Genomic DNA, 20,876 nt, shown 5'->3' with positions numbered 1-20,876 from the left:
CACCCCTCACTCTTTTCACCCTCCTTTCAACTCGGAGGAGGACGAGAAGATTAATTTGCTCTGTCCTGTCCGAGCATTGAAGTATGTGGACCGGTCTGATGGTTGGAGGAAATCTAACCAAGTCTTGGTGTGCTTCAGTGCTGGCCGCTGCGGGCTTGCCGCATCGAAGCCTCCGTCACCCAATGGGAAATCCTCTGCTATCTTGCTGGCATGTGAGGTGCGTGGTATACCTTCACCTCTTAGTATTAGGGCACGCTCTACCAGAAGTGTGGCTTCCTCTCAAGCGCTTTTTAGAGGGGCTCTTCTGGAGGATATTTGTGTAGCGGCAGGTTGGTCCTCCCCGCACACTTTTGTGAGGTTCTATAGTTTGGATCTCGACATGGGTCTGGGTTCGCATGTTCTATCTGCGTAATCCGGCCATGCAGGTTATCTGGTGTTCTTTGAGCCAGATATGGCAGCGCTTTAGCTTGGCGTGTGTGGTATATCGTTCCCATTGCGTCATAAGTGATGCAGCGTCGAGTGAACCTATGAAAGAGAATGTATCAGGTTACTTGTGCAACCTATGTTCTCTGAGTAGGGAACGAGACCCTGCGTCCACTGCCAAGCTCATCGCACTGCTGACAGGCCTTCCTTTTCGGCAGAGAAATCTGAGCAGATGGCGGGCGTGCCAGTATAATGTGGCGATGTAAGCGATTCGCGCTTTCTCATTGCGTCATAAGTGACGCAGCGTCTCGTTCCCTACTCAGAGAACATAGGTTACACAAGTAACCTGAGACGTTTTGTCTAAACTACTAGGTACTTATACTATCTTGACTGGGTTAAATTAGAATTGCATCAGTAAAAAGATACTAAAATACAATTTTCATGTTAATGTCATCAGTTTTCGTAGACTAAAACTAGACGAAAATAGTCATGGATAATTCTGACTAAAATAAGGCTAAAATGCTCAGACTTTTAGGGTGTACTCACACTAGCCAGTTTGAACCGTGCCCGAGTGCGTTTGACCACCAAAGCGCGGTTCGTTTGACTAGTGTGAGTGCTCCGAACCGTGCCCGGGCGCGGCTCTATTAGCCGGCCCTGGCCCGCTTGGAAGAGGTGGGCCAGAGCACGGTTCAGTTGGACTCGGGCGCGGTTCGCATGCAGTGTGAGCGCTAACCGTGCTGGAGCACGGAACAGCTGCGCGCTACTATCAACATTACGACAGCAAACACCAAACTATTACTACTTGGATACACTTTCCAATTAAATCAAGTATATTCACGTTTATAACGGTCCTGGTTCTCACCTCATTGATGAACATGAATTGTAGTTTGCGAGTAAAGCTGCAAATTCCTCCGTCAAAGTCAGCTGCCTCCGTAATAATCTGATATGTGCAGTGCAATCAAGTGAAAATCGCTGCATGGCATACATGATAAATGTTTTAGGCAGTCTATTAGCGAAAACACTTTTCTTCCCGTTTTCTTCAAAACAAAAAGTTGCATCATGAATGATGTAAGCGTGCTCCGGTCCGCTATGTTAAGTGCAATGTGAGTGCAGGCCAGCGGGGGAGTGGGGAGGGGGGACAATCGCGCTCGGGCACGGTACAAGGCAACCATGCCTAGTGTGAGTACACCCTTAGTCAACTGAAACTTGACTAGACTAAAAAGAGTATGAACGTGACTAAAACTAATAAAAACTAAAATGACACTTGACACAAAGACTAGACTAAAATTAAAACAGGCCGCCAAAAACGACACTACTTCCACCTACACCACGGACGTGACCTTTCCGACGTGATGACTTCATATGCAGTGAAGAACAACACAAGTTGCGCTTTTGTGGTTAAGTATATAAATGTTGTTTGTTTTTTTTTAATTACCAATGGTTTCGTTAGATAAGACCCTATTCCTCGGCTGGGATCGTGCAGAGCCCTCAGCCTTTCGACGCCCTTTGAAACTATATTGATTTGAACCTTAACCCATTGGTTGCCATTGAAGTCCATTATGTGGATAAAAAACCTGGAATGTTTTCCTCAAACTTAATTTCTTTTCGACTGAAGAAAGACATGGACATTTTGGATGAAATGGGGGTCAATATTTGATTCCCAGCCCTACTGAGACGTTTGTGTTCTTCGCTGAATTTAAGTGCTTTTCACTGGATCTCAGCATTGTTTAGTGGTTGCATGATTGAGGTGCTCTGTGAATTAACTCTTTTGCTCTCCCATGCTCTTCACATTCTTACCAATGACTTTTAGTGCTGGATTTTTTTTTTTTACTCCCTCTTTCTCCCTCTTTTATCACTTATTGATATCTGATTGGTGCAATGATCATTGGAATGTTGTCATTCGTAGATTACCTTTGCATCTGGAACACACATTTCCAAACTCTTCAGGCTAGTAAAGAAATGGCAGGAAGGATCTGTAGTCAGGTGTGAACATTTTTGTTATTATTGTTACTATTATTATTATTATTATTATTATTATTATTATTATTTTTGTTTAATTTTTTTACTTTTCACAAAGAGAATGCATACGTTTAATACTGCAGTGAAACCCTTTCTCCTGAATACAGTTGTGGTGTTATTCTGGGAAGCTATACGTCCCTCATGGGAAGATGCTGTCAGTAATTCCTTTTGAGTGCCAGAAGTCATCTCTTGCAGCTACCATTGGAAAGCTGAAGCAGAGCCGGAGTGGTAAAGACATCTGCTGTATTCTTTTCTAGAGTGTCATATATGAAATGTTGCAGAACATGTTATGACGTTTTTGTTTCATCAGAATCCAAGTCATGCAGCCTTTTGACTTCCTGGACTGCCCAGCCTCATGGTGACATCACACAGACGCCAGGAATCAAGAGCAGGATGTCAACAAGAAAAGTAAGATGCACTCAACTATACCAGATAAATGATTAGTTGTCCGATAATTTCTTCGATTAATCAGATTTAAAGAACACAATGGGAGTTATATTAATAAATATCCTGATGTTTCCAAGGCTCACATGTTTGAAGCTCAAAAGTGCATTCAACCATTTATAAACCCACACGGCTCTGGGAGGTTAATAAAGGCTTTAAAAAAACGTTATAAAGTAAAATATCTAGCTTCTGCCAAACCGCCTTCCGTATTCAACTTACGAAGAAAGTTACCTATCGCAGTTCAAAGCGCTTGCGCTACGTCCTACATCATTGTAACAACAATGGGTTTCGGGGAATAATTAATTCAAATGGTATAAATATTCATGAGTCTATGAATATGATTTGCTTGTTGTACAGACCATATTCAATGAAATATCGATTTTAATCCGTTTCTGGCAAACTCCCCCTGCAAGAATAGTCTCTCCCACGTGAAATGAAACCTCGCTCGTCCCTCTCCTTCAATCAGAGACTCTCCTGTGATGCATCATATAGAGGAAGCGCCTTACAGGCTTGGTGAGGTGTCAATCATTGCGCCCATGGTTTTCGTTGGATAAATGCACTCGGTGCCCAGCCAATGCCTTTCCAACAAAGGTTTGATTGATGGACTTAGTAACCAATCAAAAGGCATTATCTTGCGCAGTTTACGTAAGTAGGCTTTGGTGAATACTGTTTGTGCGCTGGCTGCGCGTTCTCCATGGCGCAACTGCAGTGGAGTTGACTCGGACTGACATTTTTTATCAGATAAATGAGTTTTTTACACTTAATCTCTGTAAATAGTAGCTTTAGTTTTTCATTAACTGTTTATCCATTATAATTAGCAGTTTATTGCAGATTTATTTGAATGAAAAACTACTCTTTACAATAGCAAATGTTCTGAAATAAATTGCCTTTTTGAAAGGACGCCTAGACTTTTCTTGACATAAAAGCTCACAGAAGCTACATTACTGGGAGAATCATCCTCATATTTGTATCATGACATTAGACATTCAGTTTTATATTTAAGTTATTTTCAGGCTCTTAACATTAAATTATAATATTTTTTTTCCTTAAGTAAAAAAAAAAAAAAAAAAACGTGAGTAACTTACATGTATATTTACATGTATATTACTCTGTTCCCATATTTCTTTGAGTTATTATGACTCTTGGGTAGCAACATTTCAAGTGTCTAGTTTAAAATAAGACCAGATTTATGAATATAGACCATAGGGTTTAAGAGCTGCAGACATTTTGATTTGGGTATATCGTTTTCAATGAATTCTCAAAAATGGGGCGCAGGTTAAGAGGTTAAAAGTAACCTTTTTCCAAATTGATTTCTTCATCAATTATCAATCTTACAAACCTTAAGAAACATTAATCTGCTTGATCAGGACAAATAATATCTCATGTTTGTACAATTTGTATTACTGAAGTAGTAATACAAGAAAATCAAGCTTAAATGGGTAGCTAAAATCTTACGTCTCATTGACTTCGATATTTGTGAGCAAAACAATACGGATTCACTTCAATGCAATCATTGGGTTTTAATAAAACAACTACAGTTTACAAAGCTACGATTCATACGGGGGAAATATGTATATATATATATAAATGTAGGAGAAAACAAACAATATGGTACAAACAAGAAAAAAATGAAACTTAACGACTAAGGGAAAAAAGAATGATGGAAAGAGAGAATTAACAAGGGAGAGAGAGAGAGACAGCTTCACAGCAATTTCACAAGAGCCCTCAAGAAATTCATAGTCCCGTGACCAGGAATAATTCAGACAACCTTTTCCAAGCAGTTTGATTGTGAAATAGAATACTTGCATTACTACGGCTTCTCGTGTAAGTGTCTGAGTTCGAATCGTCTGGGAAGTTCGCTAAGGATTTGCGGGTCCCAGGAGAACTTCTTTGAAGTTTAGGAAAGTCGCTCCAGAAGTCTGCCGGTTTCTCTCTCCGTGCGGGGAGGCCTTCTCTCAGCGTTGGGAAGACCAGGGTTGGTCTTCCCCTCCATGGCGAAATGCCAAGAGGTCCTTTCCTTGTGGTGGTGAGAATGCAAAGAGTTGATGATCGCTCCTGTTCTTATAGAGGGGATGGCCGACGCCCAAAGAGTTCAGCGCTCCAATCTCTTGCGGCTACACGATGACGCCTCGGATCTACTCAGCGTAGATGATTACATCAATACACAGGCCCTTTGTTTAAGTATGATTTGATTAGAAAAGTCACGAGGGCTGTGAGGTGTTCAGACTTTGGCCTTCCTGCCAGATGAATGATTGACACAATGTATGATGTAACAGTAATGATTCAGTTATGCTTTTCCGTAAGTTGAATATGGAAGGCTCTGATACTGAAAGCACTTCTTGAAAAAAAATGTTTCGGACTTAATAAAATTGTATTGTTTACATTATTCATAATATTTGTTTTATGCTCTTTCTATTAATAAAATCAAGTATGTGATTGCCCAAATTATGCTGGGAGAACATGGGTCGTCAGGTTTCAACTAAAATTGAATAAAGTTAAACTTAAGAACTTTATTTTACACAAGTTAACTACAATGTATTTTTGGTGCATGTGCACTATAGTATATTGTATTTAGGACTGGCTCAGTTTTTAAATGGAAAATAAAAAATGCACTATGCTTAAACTTGCAGACTCCTGTGCTAAACAAACACTAAAATACCATATAATTACAACAACTTCTGAATATATTGAACAACTTGTTTTTTTTGTGTGTGGCACTATGAATTTAGTAGTATGCAGAAAACATTCCACTGTATTTGATCCGTCAAGCATGTGTCTTAGTAGCCTGGATGCCAGCCGAATTTAGCCCCGCCCACAAAATGTTTTGCTCGGGCAATTCGGTCTGGACTCGCTCCATAGAGGAGGAATTATGCCCGAACAGAAACTGTTCGGACCAATGAAATTGTCAGGGCGGGCTTTAGACAATGATGGACAGATGATCAACAGTAACGTAATCATCCACGTCATCGAAGGCTCTTGGGTTGAATTTGCTCTTATCCTAGACGGAGAACTTGTTCGTATATGCGTTCACCTTTACTATTTCTCTCAGAAACGATGATCGTGTTGGTAAGTACTCTGTGTATCCTTAAATTATTTTATTACTGGCAAAGATCGTTTACACATCTTTTTCTTGTAACGTTACTTAATCCAGCGTACGTGCAGACAGGGTTTCCAAGTGTTTTTGCAATGTCGCGCACAATTGCTACTCAAAACTATAGCCCAAAACAATAACTTTCCGGGGTTACTTTCCGGGGTTAAAAAAATGGCGTTTGGTTGGCAAAATGTTATTTTGGCAAGGTTGCCTGCTAAAATTCGCATTCCTGGGTTTATATAATAACATAATTGGGGTCGCTTCAACCCGCGGACATGGAGAAAAACACTGACTTGGTAACACAGTGCAGTTTGAGTTCTGTTGACATTTGACAACTAACGTTACGCGTCGCTCCGTTGCTCTGATTGGTTGTGGGTCTATCCAATTGAGGTCTTTCCTGGCTCGGTTGAAACACGCCCCATAATCAAAGCTCAATGGAGCGGTACCAGACTCATATTCTGACTAGAATTGAGTATGGCCACACCAGGCTAGTGTCTTAGTACTTTGAATTGAAAACAGAGCTCCTTGTTTGTCAAACATTTGAATTTGTAATTTATACCCCTCTGAGAGAATTTTGTTGATTCTCTTAAATGTTTTTAATTTAGTCCAAATTTAGTTACAGAGTTAAAAAAAGGTCCTTAAATATCTTAAATTTTGTAATTAAAATGTGCCGTTTCAAATGTATTGGTTCTGACTGTGTTTGTCACTTAATATATTTTGCTTTTATTTTTCTTGCAGACTTCTATTGTCAAGTCTGCACTAACAGTGGATCAACTTATAGAACACATTAAGGTATAAGGCTGCCTCTGTCATTATTTGAACAGCAGAAACTTGTTTTTTGTATGTCACTTGATACTTTCAAGATAAGTTAGATCTTGTAATCACACAAATTCCTACATGGCTAATTAGAGCTGCACGATTCATTGTTAAAATCGTAATCTCGATTTAAACACCCACGCAATCTTTTTCCTAAATGACCACGATTCTGCTATGTTTTTTAAGCCTGTTTCTCATCGCAAGTGTCAGCAGAGTGTGAACAGTGCGTGTTTTGCCACTTCCCATGTTAATGAATGACGGGTGTCCACAGCAAGTGGAGCAATTAATTCCTATGAACTTCCATAGGAATGAATTCTGCTAAGATCAAAAGTTGTTTCTGTTAACATTAATGCACTGTGAATTCATGAACATTTCTATTAACTAACAAAGAACATTAACAAAGGATAAGAAATGCTGTAAGAATAGGTTAGTTATTGCCTTAACTAATGTTAAAAAATGAGACCTTATTGTGAAGTGTTGCCAAATAGAATCCATTATTATCAGTGATGCTCTCTACACTGGATGCGGTGAGGCGTCACAAATTCCTGACAGTAAACTGAGGTTCTATTTTTGGCATACTTCAAGCACTCGCACTGGTAATGACATGAAATAACAAATTGATTTTCAAATTGATGTCACGTCTAACTTAGACAGCCTCAAGCTGTGCAACATTGCAACAAATGTCGTGTCTGGTGTAGACTGTGTGAGTCCCTGATTTGTTGTGAAACTGCCCACTGTTCTTTAAGAAAATCCCCCAGGTATTTTCCTTACTTGGCATACTCTTTGGTTTTCCAGCACTTTTGTGCTCTTCATAACAGTTGCAATATGACGTTGAGATCCAGGTTTTAACTCTGAGAACATTTGAGGGACCCAAACACAACTATTACAATAGGTTCCAAAACCCATAGATGCTCAACAATGCAACACAGTACTGTACGTTAAGATCCAAAGGATTATTTACACACACGTTTAGTTGGGCATGTAGGTGTTTTTTTTTTTTGTCAAATATGTGCTCACATGTACGTGCATGTATATTCAACAGCCTTTGCAATTTTGATTGTGTTCAATGGTTTAATCATGCATGTTTGTTTTTTGCTAGACTGGTGCAGTAGAGGATGTACAAGCAGAGGTGGATGAGTTTATTCGTCTCACTCCTCAGACTGACCTCCAGCTGGCAACAGGCAGGATGACATTAGAGCTAGTGTCAAGATCCCAGACAGAGGTCAACTTCTACCCTCAGTCTGTATTTTTACAGCTGTTGGAGACTCGGTACCTCTGCTACAGGTTTGACCACACATGATTCGCTCTGTGGACAGTTGTCTTCCAGCTACAATTGTTTTTTTGTGTATCTATGCTAGGGCTGCAACAAACGATTATTTTACTAATTGATTAATCTAACGATTATTAGAACAATTAATCAACTAATCATTGAATTTTTTTTCATTGGCATCGTCGACTAATCAGTACATTTTGAACGATTATTCAGCTTTTTCAATTCGTTAAAACATTGAGTAATACATATTCTAACTATATAAAAAATTAAGTCACTTCAGCTTTTGAAATGGTTGTTTTAATTAACTTTGAGCCAAGTTCTCAGAACTCAAATCACACACAAATGCATTGTAAGCATTGTTTAAATATTCTGTTCGCTTTCGCTTTCAATTGAAAAAATAAATAATAATAAACAAAAATTTGCTGCATTACAGACAAAAAAAAATGTTTGAATGTAAACATCTCTTGGCAGCAGTATTAAGAGCTTAATTTGTAAAACAATAATAGGCCCACTGCTTTTCTTAGAACTGAAACAGAAAAAGAGGACATTTACTTCAGGACACAAAGAATGGTAAAAATATTAATCTGCAAATGACATTGCAGACAAAATGACAATATTAATCTCTTACGTGACAATTGAGCTGACAGATTCTCATTCACCTTTTAATTAACAATATGAAAAAGTAACTGACATGATATTCTTCCTCACATCGCCTTTTGTAAGTCTTCATGCATATGGAACAAAATACAGGCAAGTGATGAGACTATAATACCTAATACAGGGTTCCTACGGGGTTTGGAAAAGTATGGAATTTGATTTGAGTAATTTCCAGGTCTGGAAAAGTATGGAAAAAATAAATCAGAGTATGGAAAAATATTTATGTTTCCAGACTATTGACTATTGTCCCCTTTTGTTTTCTAAATATAAAATTAAGAATTTCTAAATGTATATTATAAATATATAATATAAACAATAGGTTTTTTTTTTTCATGTTGTTTGGATTAGAGGTCTTCACGGAGCCCCCGAGACCCGTGGACCCGGGACCCGACCCGGGAACCGTACGGGTTCGGGTCTATATTTTAAATGATCAGCCGGGTCCGGGTCGGGTCCCAATCTATTACTACGGGTCCCGGGTCTGTTTAACATTGTGTGCAATACCCGAGTCGATCCGGACTCGGAGAACACCTGCCCGTGATCAGAGTCAGTCAGCACTGCTTGTGTGTTTTTTGTAACTTGCAACTGTAAAATTAGGATAAGAAAAGTGTGAGCCGGGAAATAAGGTTTAAAAAAAAGAAAGAAGAAAAACACGAGCTCTCGCTCTCTCGCTCTCTCTCTCTCGCCTCACGCTCTCTCTCTCTCTCTCGCCTCACGCTCTCTCTCTCTCTCTCTCTCTCTCTCTCTCTCTCTCTCTCTCTCTCGCCTCACGCTCTCTCTCTCTCTCTCTCTCTCTCTCTCTCTCTGTCTCTCTCTCTCTCTCTCTCTCTCTCTCTGTCTCTCTCTCTCGCCCTCTCTCTCTCTCTCTCTCTCTCTCTCGCCTCACGCTCTCTCTCTCTCTCTCTCTCTCTCTCTCTCTCTCTCTCTCTCTCTCGCCTCACGCTCTCTCTCTCTCTCTCTCGCCTCACGCTCTCTCTCTCTCGCCTCACTCTCTCTCTCTCTCTCTCTCTCTCTCGCCTCACGCTCTCTCTCTCTCTCTCTCTCTCTCTCTCTCTCTCTCTCGCCTCACGCTCTCTCTCTCTCTCTCTCTCTCTCGCCTCACGCTCTCTCTCTCTCTCTCTCTCGCCTCACGCTCTCTCTCGCCCTCTCTCTCTCTCTCTCTCTCTCTCTCTCGCCTCACGCTCTCTCTCTCTCGCCTCACGCTCTCTCTCTCTCGCCTCACGCTCTCTCTCTCTCGCCTCACGCTCTCTCTCTCTCGCCTCACGCTCTCTCTCTCTCGCCTCACGCTCTCTCTCTCTCGCCTCACGCTCTCTCTCTCTCTCTCTCTCCTCTCTCTCTCTCTCTCTCTCTCTCTCTCTCTCTCTCTCTCTCTCTGTGTCTCGTGTGACGCACTGTTGAAGTTTGATTTGAAATTATATTTAAATAATATATTTAAAATCAGCAACAAAATCTCAGTTGAACTGTCACAAATGTTTTCTATGATGCTCAAATTGCGTAAAAAAGCTCATATTTCAGGTTGCTCCAGTATCAAGCGCGTGTCATTTCTATGGCAACCCGAGCTTCCGCTGTGATTGACTTTAACCGTCTTATTTCTTAAAGTTTTGGTGGTCAGGCTCGGCTCACAGAGATTATAGCAAATAAATAATGCGGACGTCAGCGGCCACCGAACGAGCAATCGTTATTATAGTTCAAAAAGGCAAACAGTCAAAGTTATTATTATAATATAAAGTTATTATTTTTCATAACTTGTTTATTGACTTGTTAATATCAGTTATTGTGGAATATGTGACAAACGGGTCCAGTCGGGTCTGTGTCTTCACGCCGGGTTCGGTTCCAGCTTTTAAATAATAGACGGGTCCAGTTCCGGGTAGGCCTACTACGTTTTTGGCATTTCTCGGATCTTCACGGGTCCGGGTCCAGCTTTTGAAATAATAGACGGGTCCGGGTCGGTTCCGTTAAGCACATTACGGGTCTCTTCGGGTTCGGGTATGAATTTTTGGACCCGTGAAGACCTAGTTTGGATCAGTCTGCCAGCGCTGATCGTTTTTACACTTGATCTGCTGGAGTTTAGTTCTGCAGTGATTGGTTACGTAAGTTTTCCGAGGGCTGGCTTGCCAATCCTAAATATAAAGCCTGATTAGCCAAAGATTTAAAATTTACAAAGAAAGCTATTTGCAAACTTTGTGTCAAATCATTTGACATCATCAACATGGGGGAGGCGGCAATTGTAAGCCATATGCTAGGCCAAAAGCATCGTCGTCTCATCACAGCGTCCACCACACAAAGTCTCACAACGTTAATGGCCCAGACCAAGGTGGGACCAAGACCGACCACATTAAGTCACGAAGCCCCTAACATTAGCAGGAAGTCTAGAAAGCTGATGATCTAAAGCTAACGTCAGCTTATCAATTCAGTAACGTTACCACACCAAGATAATTATGTGAATATAGTGTTGGTGAGAAGATAAAGGCCACTTCTAGAGGGAATATGGAGAATTTGGAGCTGCAGCAGTAGTCACATCGGTCAATTTATCACTCTTATCAGGTGCGTTCACAGAGTACAATTACGTTTTCGTGTGACGCGGCTTGTGTTTCTTTTTAACTTTACTGTTATATTTGATATTTTCTCAGTGTTACAAATTAAAGTTGTGTATTTCCATTTTGCCAAACTTCGATATTTACTAGAGTATCCAATCTGGGCCGTTGAATGAGCTTGTGCATCCGTGTCACAATCAAATAAGCAAAATATGGAGGGAGCACGCAATCATTAAGATTAGATTATGTTTTGTTGTTAAGTGATCTATTATGACGAGGGAATTAATTCAATATGCGTGTAACGTTATTCCTATTACACAAGTTTGTCTTTTTCCAAAAACAGTTGTATTTTGACCTTAATTAAATGAACGAGTGCGCGCATCCGCGTCACTCAAACCAGCAACAGATAAGGGAGCGCATGACATGCTCATTTAAATTCAACTTCAAAGATTATAGTATAAATCCGATGTTTCAGAGGTGAATATATATATTCAGGTTATAAAGCGTTTAAGGTTGCTTATCATTCAAGCATGTTGTCAGTTTGAGAGAACTAATGCATTTTGTAAACGTGAGTGGATCAGAATAAATATTTACAGGTGACTGTACGATGGTAAACTATTAAATGTAACATTATTGTTTCCATCAAAGTCCTCCAAGTATTCAACCATATTATATATAAAAAAATGTCGTCATTTATGTCTTACAAGGCTTTCTAATAAATTAAATAATTGTATAGTGTCGCAAACATTATTATACTGGAGTGCATATATTTTCATTATAAAAAAAGTTATCAGTGACATCTTTTAACTACATTAGCTATTTATAACAGCCAATTAAGCATTGTCAATTGACTTAAGCTCTATTTTCTAATTTTCTGGTTAATTATACATGAACGTCCCTTCTGTTTCTGTAGGGGTTTACAGTTATTTAAATGTACAAAATTACAAATATGAATAACATTGCACTGATTTAGCATTGCAGTTTTAATAAAATGCTGTGCTTTGAACTTGACTGGGTTTGGTGTTAAATTGACTTGTACAAGCAACAGTAGCTACAATTTTCAAATTTAACATGATAGCCTACATAGAGGTTTTGACTCGTGTAAAATACTTGTCGGCGCCGATAGAATTGTGGGTAAGTGTGTCGCCATGTAGTGCTGTTGTGCTTCGGGAGATCCGGGTTCTACTGCCTCATGGACATTTCCCAATCCCGCCCCCCTCTCTCTCCCACCTTACTTCCTGTCTAGCTACTTTCCTATCCTAATAAAAGGCAAAAACGCCAATACTAAATCTTTAGAATGTAACATACTTGTTAGCAGTTGAATTTTATCATAATTTATCAGATAATTTATCAGAACAAGTTAAATATGGTCGGAAACATCTGTAGGGAAGTCTGGAAATTTGAGTCTGGAAAAGTAATTTTGAAATTAAAATGGTGTAGGAACCCTGCTAATAATGTTATAATAATAATAATAATAAAAACAGTCCTGACTCAAAGCTCGATCAAACTTTATTCTATGCTAAATAAATCATCACATTACTGTAATTATATTATTGTTAATATTATTACAATTATTAGTAGTATTGGATTCTCTAATAAAGAGATTTACCGCTAGTTAGTTAGTTGTTTCCTCTTTAAGTGCTGCAACATGCACGTTGTGCTCCCATGAAAAGTTTCGCCTTGCACGAATGAATTGGGGAGCTGATTGAGACGCAGCCTTAGTTTGAAGTTTTGTGAAACTTTCCCACATCTTGCTAGTTCAGATTTGTTTGCACTCCGTCATTCGCGCTGTTTTCTTCTACTGCAACATTTGTAAGGGCTGCATTACACTCTAGCGCTACAGCGCCGTAGTGGTCAAATCGCGATATTGCAGGCCCTTACATTAGGTCACATGAGATCAATCGTTTCAGCCCTAATCTATGCTCATTTTTAGAGATGTTCCGATACCCTTTTTCCCTTCCCGATTCCGATACCTGGGCTCAGGGTATCGTCCGATACCGAGTACTGATCCGATACCTGGGTGTGTATCTGTATACAGTTGTATATAATACTAGCCCTGTATGAATTGCTAGAATTATTTTATGGTGTGCTGAAGACTTATCCCTTAATAAAACATGAACAAATACATACAGTGAACTACTGTATTTATTACAGTATTTTTACTATCTGACATGCATTTGACAGTAATATTTTTTATTTTTCTTAAGCGAAAAAGAACTTCAAATGCAGCCACAAATCTAACACCGCAAACTGAAAAAGGTATTTTAGTTTTACAATATAACTGTATAAAAAAACTGTGCAACAAATAAGTCTAGGAAAATAAAAAATGATATATTAATCAGAAAATCTCTTTACAACAAAAGTAAAAAATATGCAACCGTCTAGGCATAATTATTATTATTAATAGACGTATTATTACATATAAACAGCTAAATCTACTGTAGGCTACAAGAGTAGCTTAATATATTGTCAATTTATTCACGTTAAACCAAACTTTTATTTTGACGGGTTGTCGTGAAGAGCTTTGAGTGTCTGTGTTTATGATATGACCGTTTTCTCAAATGAAATGGTAAATTCTCATATAGTGACAGATTATGCATTCGTGTCCTCATATAGTGACACACGGCAGAGACTACAAAGACAGCAAGTCTGCGTCTGCGCCCGTCATCCAGAGAGACGTAGAATTTGCAGGAGTAATATTTAAAAAGTATTTTGCAGTTTAATATTCAGACACTAGCATATAATCGCCTACACTCTGGAGCCCTGCGCTTAGATTAACACTGAAGCGACTGAACGCAGCTGCAGGTACCTGGTAGTATACTCTGGAGTTGGTAACTTACTACCGGTACTACAGAAATGCTGGTATCATCACATTTTTTAAATTTCAGCACTGACTTGGTACTGAAGTACCCGTACTTGTGACATCCCTAGTCGCCGTTTTACTGTCTGGTTGGTCCAGTCTGAAATGCTGCTAAACAGCGGACATACTGCTAACGCATTTTCATTTCTTTTTCGCTGCTCTAAACAGGGGTTGCTTGTGGCAACACAGCACAACTTCCTGTGTTTGCAATGCATTCTGAGCAGCGAAGAAGAACCGTGCAGTGGTTCAGCAAAGCTTGCAGTCATAACTAGGTCTTGTTTAAGAAAATGGTATCGGATCGGTACATGGGTTCAAAGTACTCACCGATGCCAGAATTTGTTGTGGTATCGGTGATATTTCCGATACTAGTATCGGAATCTGAACAACTCTACTCATTGTCTTGGTTTTGTTTGTTTTCTTGTTGTTTTTGGAAATTCAGTGTGTGCCCTGATCTGCTGTCACTGGCCATGGTGAAGAAAGACTTCCATCTCTGTCAGATTGCTTTCCAAATTTTTCCAGACATTCCTGAAGCTGTCACCTGTGCTTGTCTTAAAACTATTCTCAGGTGAGTCCTGCACTTTTACACCCTTAATAACTGAGCCACTGTAACCCAACAACACTAAGCTTTTGATAATTTGCACAAATGTCTTTTAAACTCCTTAAACCCAAAGTATACCGCCGAAAAAAATTAATAATCAAATTACTAAACAATAGGCATGCAAATATCTCCCAATATAATCTTGTTGTAACCATCTCTCAGCTCTGTATCATTCTTGAAGAAAAATGTGGTCTCTATTTGCACTTTGAATATTGATTACTTATTGAGAAATTAACTGAGAAAAGCCAGAACATTTATTTTTGGCTCATGTGGATGAAAGACAACTCGCAGAATGCGCTTGCTTCGCTGCCCTACGAGACCACTCCCAAGCCACGACTACTGGTTACATCATGTGTCCACCGCGATACCGCCCCCACCGTCGTTTTCCTTTTTATAGTAATAAAACAGTTTATTTCAGTTAGAGAACAATACAGCATGAGCTGAACGAGAATCGCAGCACAAACACAGCAGGAGTCAGATTTCATTCATCACGAGAGCAAACAGCTGACAGATATGATCGTGGAAGATTTGGTTTCAAATTGAAATGCGCCTACTTAAGTGAGTTTGTCATTGTACCGTTTTGTTGTTGTGTTTTTCATTAAGAATAATAGGCTTATGAACCCACAATTCAAGCAACCCGCCCCCGAATTGGCCCTAATTCTAAACCGAAACTAAAATGAGCATGGCCGCACGGGCATTCTTTCACGGCCGCACAGTCATTCACAGAGCGTGTCCAGTCTGGCATGTTTTCAGTTCATGCCTATGGAAGCTTAACTTTCATAGAAATTTATTGAATCGATGAAGTAACCCATTAAAAAGAGACCACCATAATCTGTCACTTAGATCTAAAGATATCCCTCATAGTTATAAAACATATAACCCCACAGGCACACATAAGCCGAGTACAACGTTTGGTGTTGTGTGTAAATAGTTGTTTTAAAAAACAAAGACATGAATTGAATCAATCAATTGGAGAGTTGTATTGAACACTAGGCAATTGAAATGTAAACTCCAGCATGATTCTGTCTATTTGTACAAAAAATGACATAAACGGAAACACTTGTTTGGAGAGGTTTTTGGACACTCTGCTAAACAAATAGGCTACCTTTTGTTTCAAATGCTGTAACTTTTGATTACTTTATGCCATCACCACAAAATTTGATCTAGATGCAGATTGATTGTCTAAATGTAATAAAAATTTATATTTTCTAAAAATATATAAAAAGTGACTGTCGTTGCTTTAGTTTTGGAATTATGAATCTTTAAATTTGTGTATGTCATTCAGAAAACAACCGTTTTAAAATGCCTTCCGGGTGTCAAGGACTGAACAAAAAGGCTACCTTTGTTCCAAATGCTGTAACTGTGTATTACTTTATCACCACAAAATTTGATCCAGTTGCAGACCACGTATAGGGGGACATCACCAAAAGAATTTTTCTGCTCCCCTATTTCCTTCCTAAGTTATTGAATGTCAAATAAGATAGATTTGTTAAATTATTAAAAATAAAAATTTAAAAAGTGTCTTTTAATAGCATTTTCTCAGCAATAGAATGTCCAAATGTTGTAATTTATATTTTCTAAAAATATAGTCTGCTAACAAATGATACCTACCTTTTTGACTCTTCTTGCTATAGTTTGAGTTATGAGTCTTTACTTTTGTGTATGTCACTCTAAATATGCCTTCAGGGCTTAAGGGGTTAAAGAGAACTGATGTAAAACTAATTTTATGAAAAATCTTGTCTGACTATAGTACTCCAGACTCAGAAATTGAGACTGTGAATCTGGACACAGAGAGTCTCATCTTCATGAAAGTGCTGACTCAGACACAAAGTGGATTGGAGGAGGGTGGACAGCAGAACGGTTTCTGCCCCTCAGCACTAGAAAGTGATGTCCCTGATGCCCCCAGCTGCAAGCTACAAAGAGATCCCTTAGCCCTGAATATGAGCTGTCCTGTGGGGTTACACAAGGGTGCTCTTCTGTATCCTTCATCAAAACCAGTGTATTAAAAAAGTGTGCTTTTTTTTTTTTTTTTTTTTTTCCTATTTTTGTTTGTTGTTCTGGTTGCATGTTTTCTTTAACCTATCGGATAGAAATGAGGTTCTGCAGACAGCGTACAGTGACAAGCCCCTGCTGCCACATCTAAAAGATCTCATGGTTCCGCAGGTCATTGTGAGTATCTGACACGCCAACACATCTAGCCTAGGTTGGTATAGAGTTTACCATAATTTAGTATCCCAATTTGTGGAACAGAGGTAGAAGCCCCAATAAATATATTGACCAGGTTTTGTAAGGTCAAAGTACATTTTTGTAAAGGGTGACCCTGTCCCAAATGGCACCTTCCAGTAGAGTCCATGCGTTCATGATGTAATGCTGCTTGTTTGGTAGATCTCTGCTACAGAGCATGCATTATAGAGCCCGACCGATATATCGGTGGGCCGATATTATCGGCCGATATTAGGCATTTTCCAAACTATCGGTATCGGCATTTATGATGGCCGATAAATGAATATTTTAAAAAAAATTAAAAAAAACGGACGAAACACCGCTCAACCACATTATGAGTGTTGGCGTTTCATAGTTTGTCCACCAGAGGGCACTCTACAACGTGCAGATTGGCAACACACCAGCTGATCCAGCTGAGCTGAGTCATGCTGCGCGCCGCGAACATTGCATTCACAACAGATCATCCATGAAGTGCATGGTAAGGTGGCAACTGTCACGAGACATACATTGCTTGAATAACAATTAAAAGAACATCCCCATCAGTTTTCTTAACTCAAATAAGCATGACAAAATTCGTGACTGCCAAGTCCAGTTTTGCGGTTACATGTAACGTTAAGCCAAGAGTGAAACGGAATTAGCTTACGTCAGGTTGTTACTGTATAACTTAGTTGACTGACTGTCAGTTTAACTCGGACAAAGTGACTGAATAAGATTCTTTAATAGCGTGACAGTTTGACAGCATGAGACGTATCATCTCTCCCCTGCCCGTTATTTTGAAAAAAGTATGTTTTACAATATTTTTGCAGTCCATTTCTAAAGCTAGACTTGAGCTAACCACAAAGCTAGCTAATGCCATGGCTATCAGTGGAAGACCGCTAACCTGTAACATGCGCTTAGAAATCACATCAAACTTTTTCTGCCTACATAAAGTAATTATTACTGTATTTATAACTAGTATATTTGTAGTTCCAGTCCCTGCATTGTAAGTTAGGCACTTGGAGTGAAGGAAAGTGTTGCTGACTTTGTTCAGACACAGCATTAACGAGTCCCATGATGGGTTTACTGCATCATCATCAGTAGTAGATTTTAGAAGGCAGGCAGCAAATGATGATTGAAAATGGTTTGTTGTAGCTTGATGGATAGAATTAAAAGAGTGCATGTAAAGGGATAAGCAAGTTGACATTGTAATTAAGGTAACTCATATTTATACTGTATATAGTTTATATTTTGCTGTTATTGTTATTTATCAGAACTTAACTGAATATTTTCTTCCAGTCTTGCTCAGTTATATTTATGAAGCTTACCACATCTATTAATACTATATAGATTTTTTGTTTTGTTTTTATTCTGTTTTCGTCCAAAGGACGTTTTATATATTAAGTTTATATTTTTATACATTTTATTTATCAGAACTATTTTTTTTATATTTATAATTAATTATTTATAATTTTTATAATTAATATATTTTTATGCTCCTCTCTTCTGTTGTAACAATAAAACAAACAAGTTTATTTTTAAACTGCATTATCATTTTATATTAGAGGCTGAGGGATCATGAATAACTACAAATAAGGGAAATCTGTTTTTTACGTGTTTCTGTATATATATATATAATATATATCGGTCGATATATCGGATTTTTAAATCACCAAATATTTGTATCGGTATCGGCCTTAAAAATCCTTTATCGGTCGGGCTCTAATGCATTAGTGCAGACTGCTGAAGTGTTCATCAAGGGAGCATAGAGGTCTCAAATGGAGTGCTTATGAGCACCCATCTGAAACCCAAAATGACAAATGTGACTCCCTGCAGTCTTGTGGTCTTGCCCCTGAAGTCCATAAGTTCACATGAGGTGTGCCATTTGAGACGTTTGCCTTTTATCTCCAGTGTGAAAAAAATAGTGTCTCTCTGGACATTGGGCAGGATGTGGAATGTTTTATTATAAAACATATTGCTTATTTGTTAATGATCAGTAGTTTGTTACAAGCCTAATGAGAAGAATAAAATCATTAATAACCTTTGCCTTCTCAATTCACTTTTTTTAGGTCTTTTTACAGTATCTACTTTTCCTTCATCTCAAATATTCTCAAGATGCCCACAAACAAATCCCAGCTCTACGGAAACCAAGTTTTTCTCAGGTCTGTCACCAAACCATTTTGAACAATTATATCTAGTTTGCATCTGTCTAACTTAAGTTGTTGTTGTTTTTTTAAGATCATAGACTGGATTTGCTTATTACTAGATGCTCATTTCACAGTCTTGGCTGTGGCACCAGAAGCCAAAAGATTGGTGTCTGATCTTCACAAGTTTGTGAGATCACAGGTACGGCACATATACCTTACTGCTGATTGGAAATGACAGTTCTTGTATTGTGTGAAGCTGAAATAACAATGTAACGTGTCTTCCAACCCTTTTCAGGTAAAACTGTATGCTGAACTGGGCAAAATCGAGGGAAGTCTTCAAGTGCTCAAAGAGTCCAAACAATCTGAAGATTTTGGCATGTACTCCATAGAAGTAATTGAACTCTTTTAGATTGCTTGCACAAATAATTTTTAATAAAATGCTGACAGTTTTCTTGGTTTGTTTTTAGAAAAAATGGATTTAAATTCTTTTTTTAATCCAAAATAATTATGAAATAAAGACTGAAATCTCATGCAAAATGTTAATGTTTTTCAATAAATATTACTGACATGTTTAACATTCTTCATTCATGTTCTATAAATTAATTGAACACCAGAAATGGCCTCTACTGAACTTGTATAATTCACAAAATCTATAAATCAAGTCAACTAAAGCCTAATGTTTAAACCTAAATAAATTATTTGATTAAAAGGTCTTTAATCAATGGACAACAGGCCCTGATGGTCACTAATGTGCCTGGGACTGGAATGCCATACTGCTGTAGCAACACCTTCCTGCAAAGTTTAGCTGTAACCCTAAATTAAACCTACTTTGCAGCTTTGAGTTTGTTAGAGTCAACAAAACCTTACAAATTCAACACTGTTTCGATCGGGTAGACACACAAGTTGACCGTTTATAGTATGCTATAAACCCTTGCTACAAGTGTTCTGTCATTTATATAAAGGTTTTGATTAAAAACTTGACACCTGCAGTCAGTGATGAAATGTGAAGACAGTTGGTTCCCTTCTCACAAGAGTCAGTTTGATTCACGTCTGCTTAAGGTTATGATATTATGGAGAGAAAAAATTGACATTTGTGATTTTGTCACTAAAAACCATTTAGTGGTTAATTGATCTTAATTTTGTGTCCCTGGAATATAGTGATATGTGAAATTGTATTATAATGATTATCAGTGTTTTGTCTATTTGTTGATGAGGGATTTGTGGACACATTAATATTACATTTGCAGAGTAAAAAAGTGTTGTTTTTACTTTGAAGTAAAGAGACCAAATTAAATGTTAGAATGGGGAACATCTTACCCCTATTTCATTTGGTAATTTAATAATTCCATGACGTTGGTGTACATGTCCGCTGACATGCTCTATTTTAAAGGAAAAGCGGGGAAAAAAACTTAACTGACATATGACTAGGTATAATTCGCAAGCATTTTGAACAGAGGCGTGTCCCTTTCTTCGCAAGTTGAATAAAGAAGGTGGTCTGGTGGGAGCTAGATATTTCACTTTATGAAGTTTTATATATGGATATTTTTCTTACAAAAATTAATCGAATCACTTCAGATGGCCTTTATTAATCCCCTGGAGCCGTGTGGACTGGAGTACATTTATGATGGATGGATGGATGGATGCACTTTTTTGAGCTTCAAACTTGTGGGCCCTGTTCACTGCCGTTATAAAGATTGGAAAAGCCAGGATATTTATTAATATAACTCCGTTCATCAGAAAGAAGAAAGTCATATACACCTAAGATGGCTTGAGGGTGAGTAAATCGCTGGGTAATTTTCATTTTAAATGGAACTAATC

At 38.5% G+C, this 20,876-nt stretch overlaps 1 protein-coding gene across 1 annotated transcript in view; it reads left to right on the top strand.

Annotated features, from left to right (window-relative positions):
• nol11 (nucleolar protein 11) overlaps positions 1-19,762 on the top strand; it is a 99,579-nt gene extending 79,817 nt beyond the window's left edge. The window contains exons 8-18 of the mRNA XM_079840694.1: positions 2,330-2,406; positions 2,550-2,670; positions 2,753-2,850; positions 6,716-6,769; positions 7,893-8,077; positions 14,554-14,679; positions 16,463-16,690; positions 16,803-16,881; positions 18,981-19,073; positions 19,150-19,257; positions 19,354-19,762. Of these exons, the coding sequence (XP_079696820.1) occupies positions 2,330-2,406; positions 2,550-2,670; positions 2,753-2,850; positions 6,716-6,769; positions 7,893-8,077; positions 14,554-14,679; positions 16,463-16,690; positions 16,803-16,881; positions 18,981-19,073; positions 19,150-19,257; positions 19,354-19,467 (1,283 nt within the window). The 3' untranslated portion in view covers positions 19,468-19,762. The remainder of the gene's footprint in view (positions 1-2,329; positions 2,407-2,549; positions 2,671-2,752; positions 2,851-6,715; positions 6,770-7,892; positions 8,078-14,553; positions 14,680-16,462; positions 16,691-16,802; positions 16,882-18,980; positions 19,074-19,149; positions 19,258-19,353) is intronic.
• Positions 19,763-20,876: the final 1,114 nt, after the last annotated feature.

The sequence above is a fragment of the Gobio gobio genome, assembly GCF_949357685.1.
Source record: "Gobio gobio genome assembly, chromosome: 17".
Classification (NCBI taxonomy): Eukaryota; Metazoa; Chordata; class Actinopteri; order Cypriniformes; family Gobionidae; genus Gobio; species Gobio gobio.
This window is presented reverse-complemented; position numbering and strand designations above follow the sequence as displayed.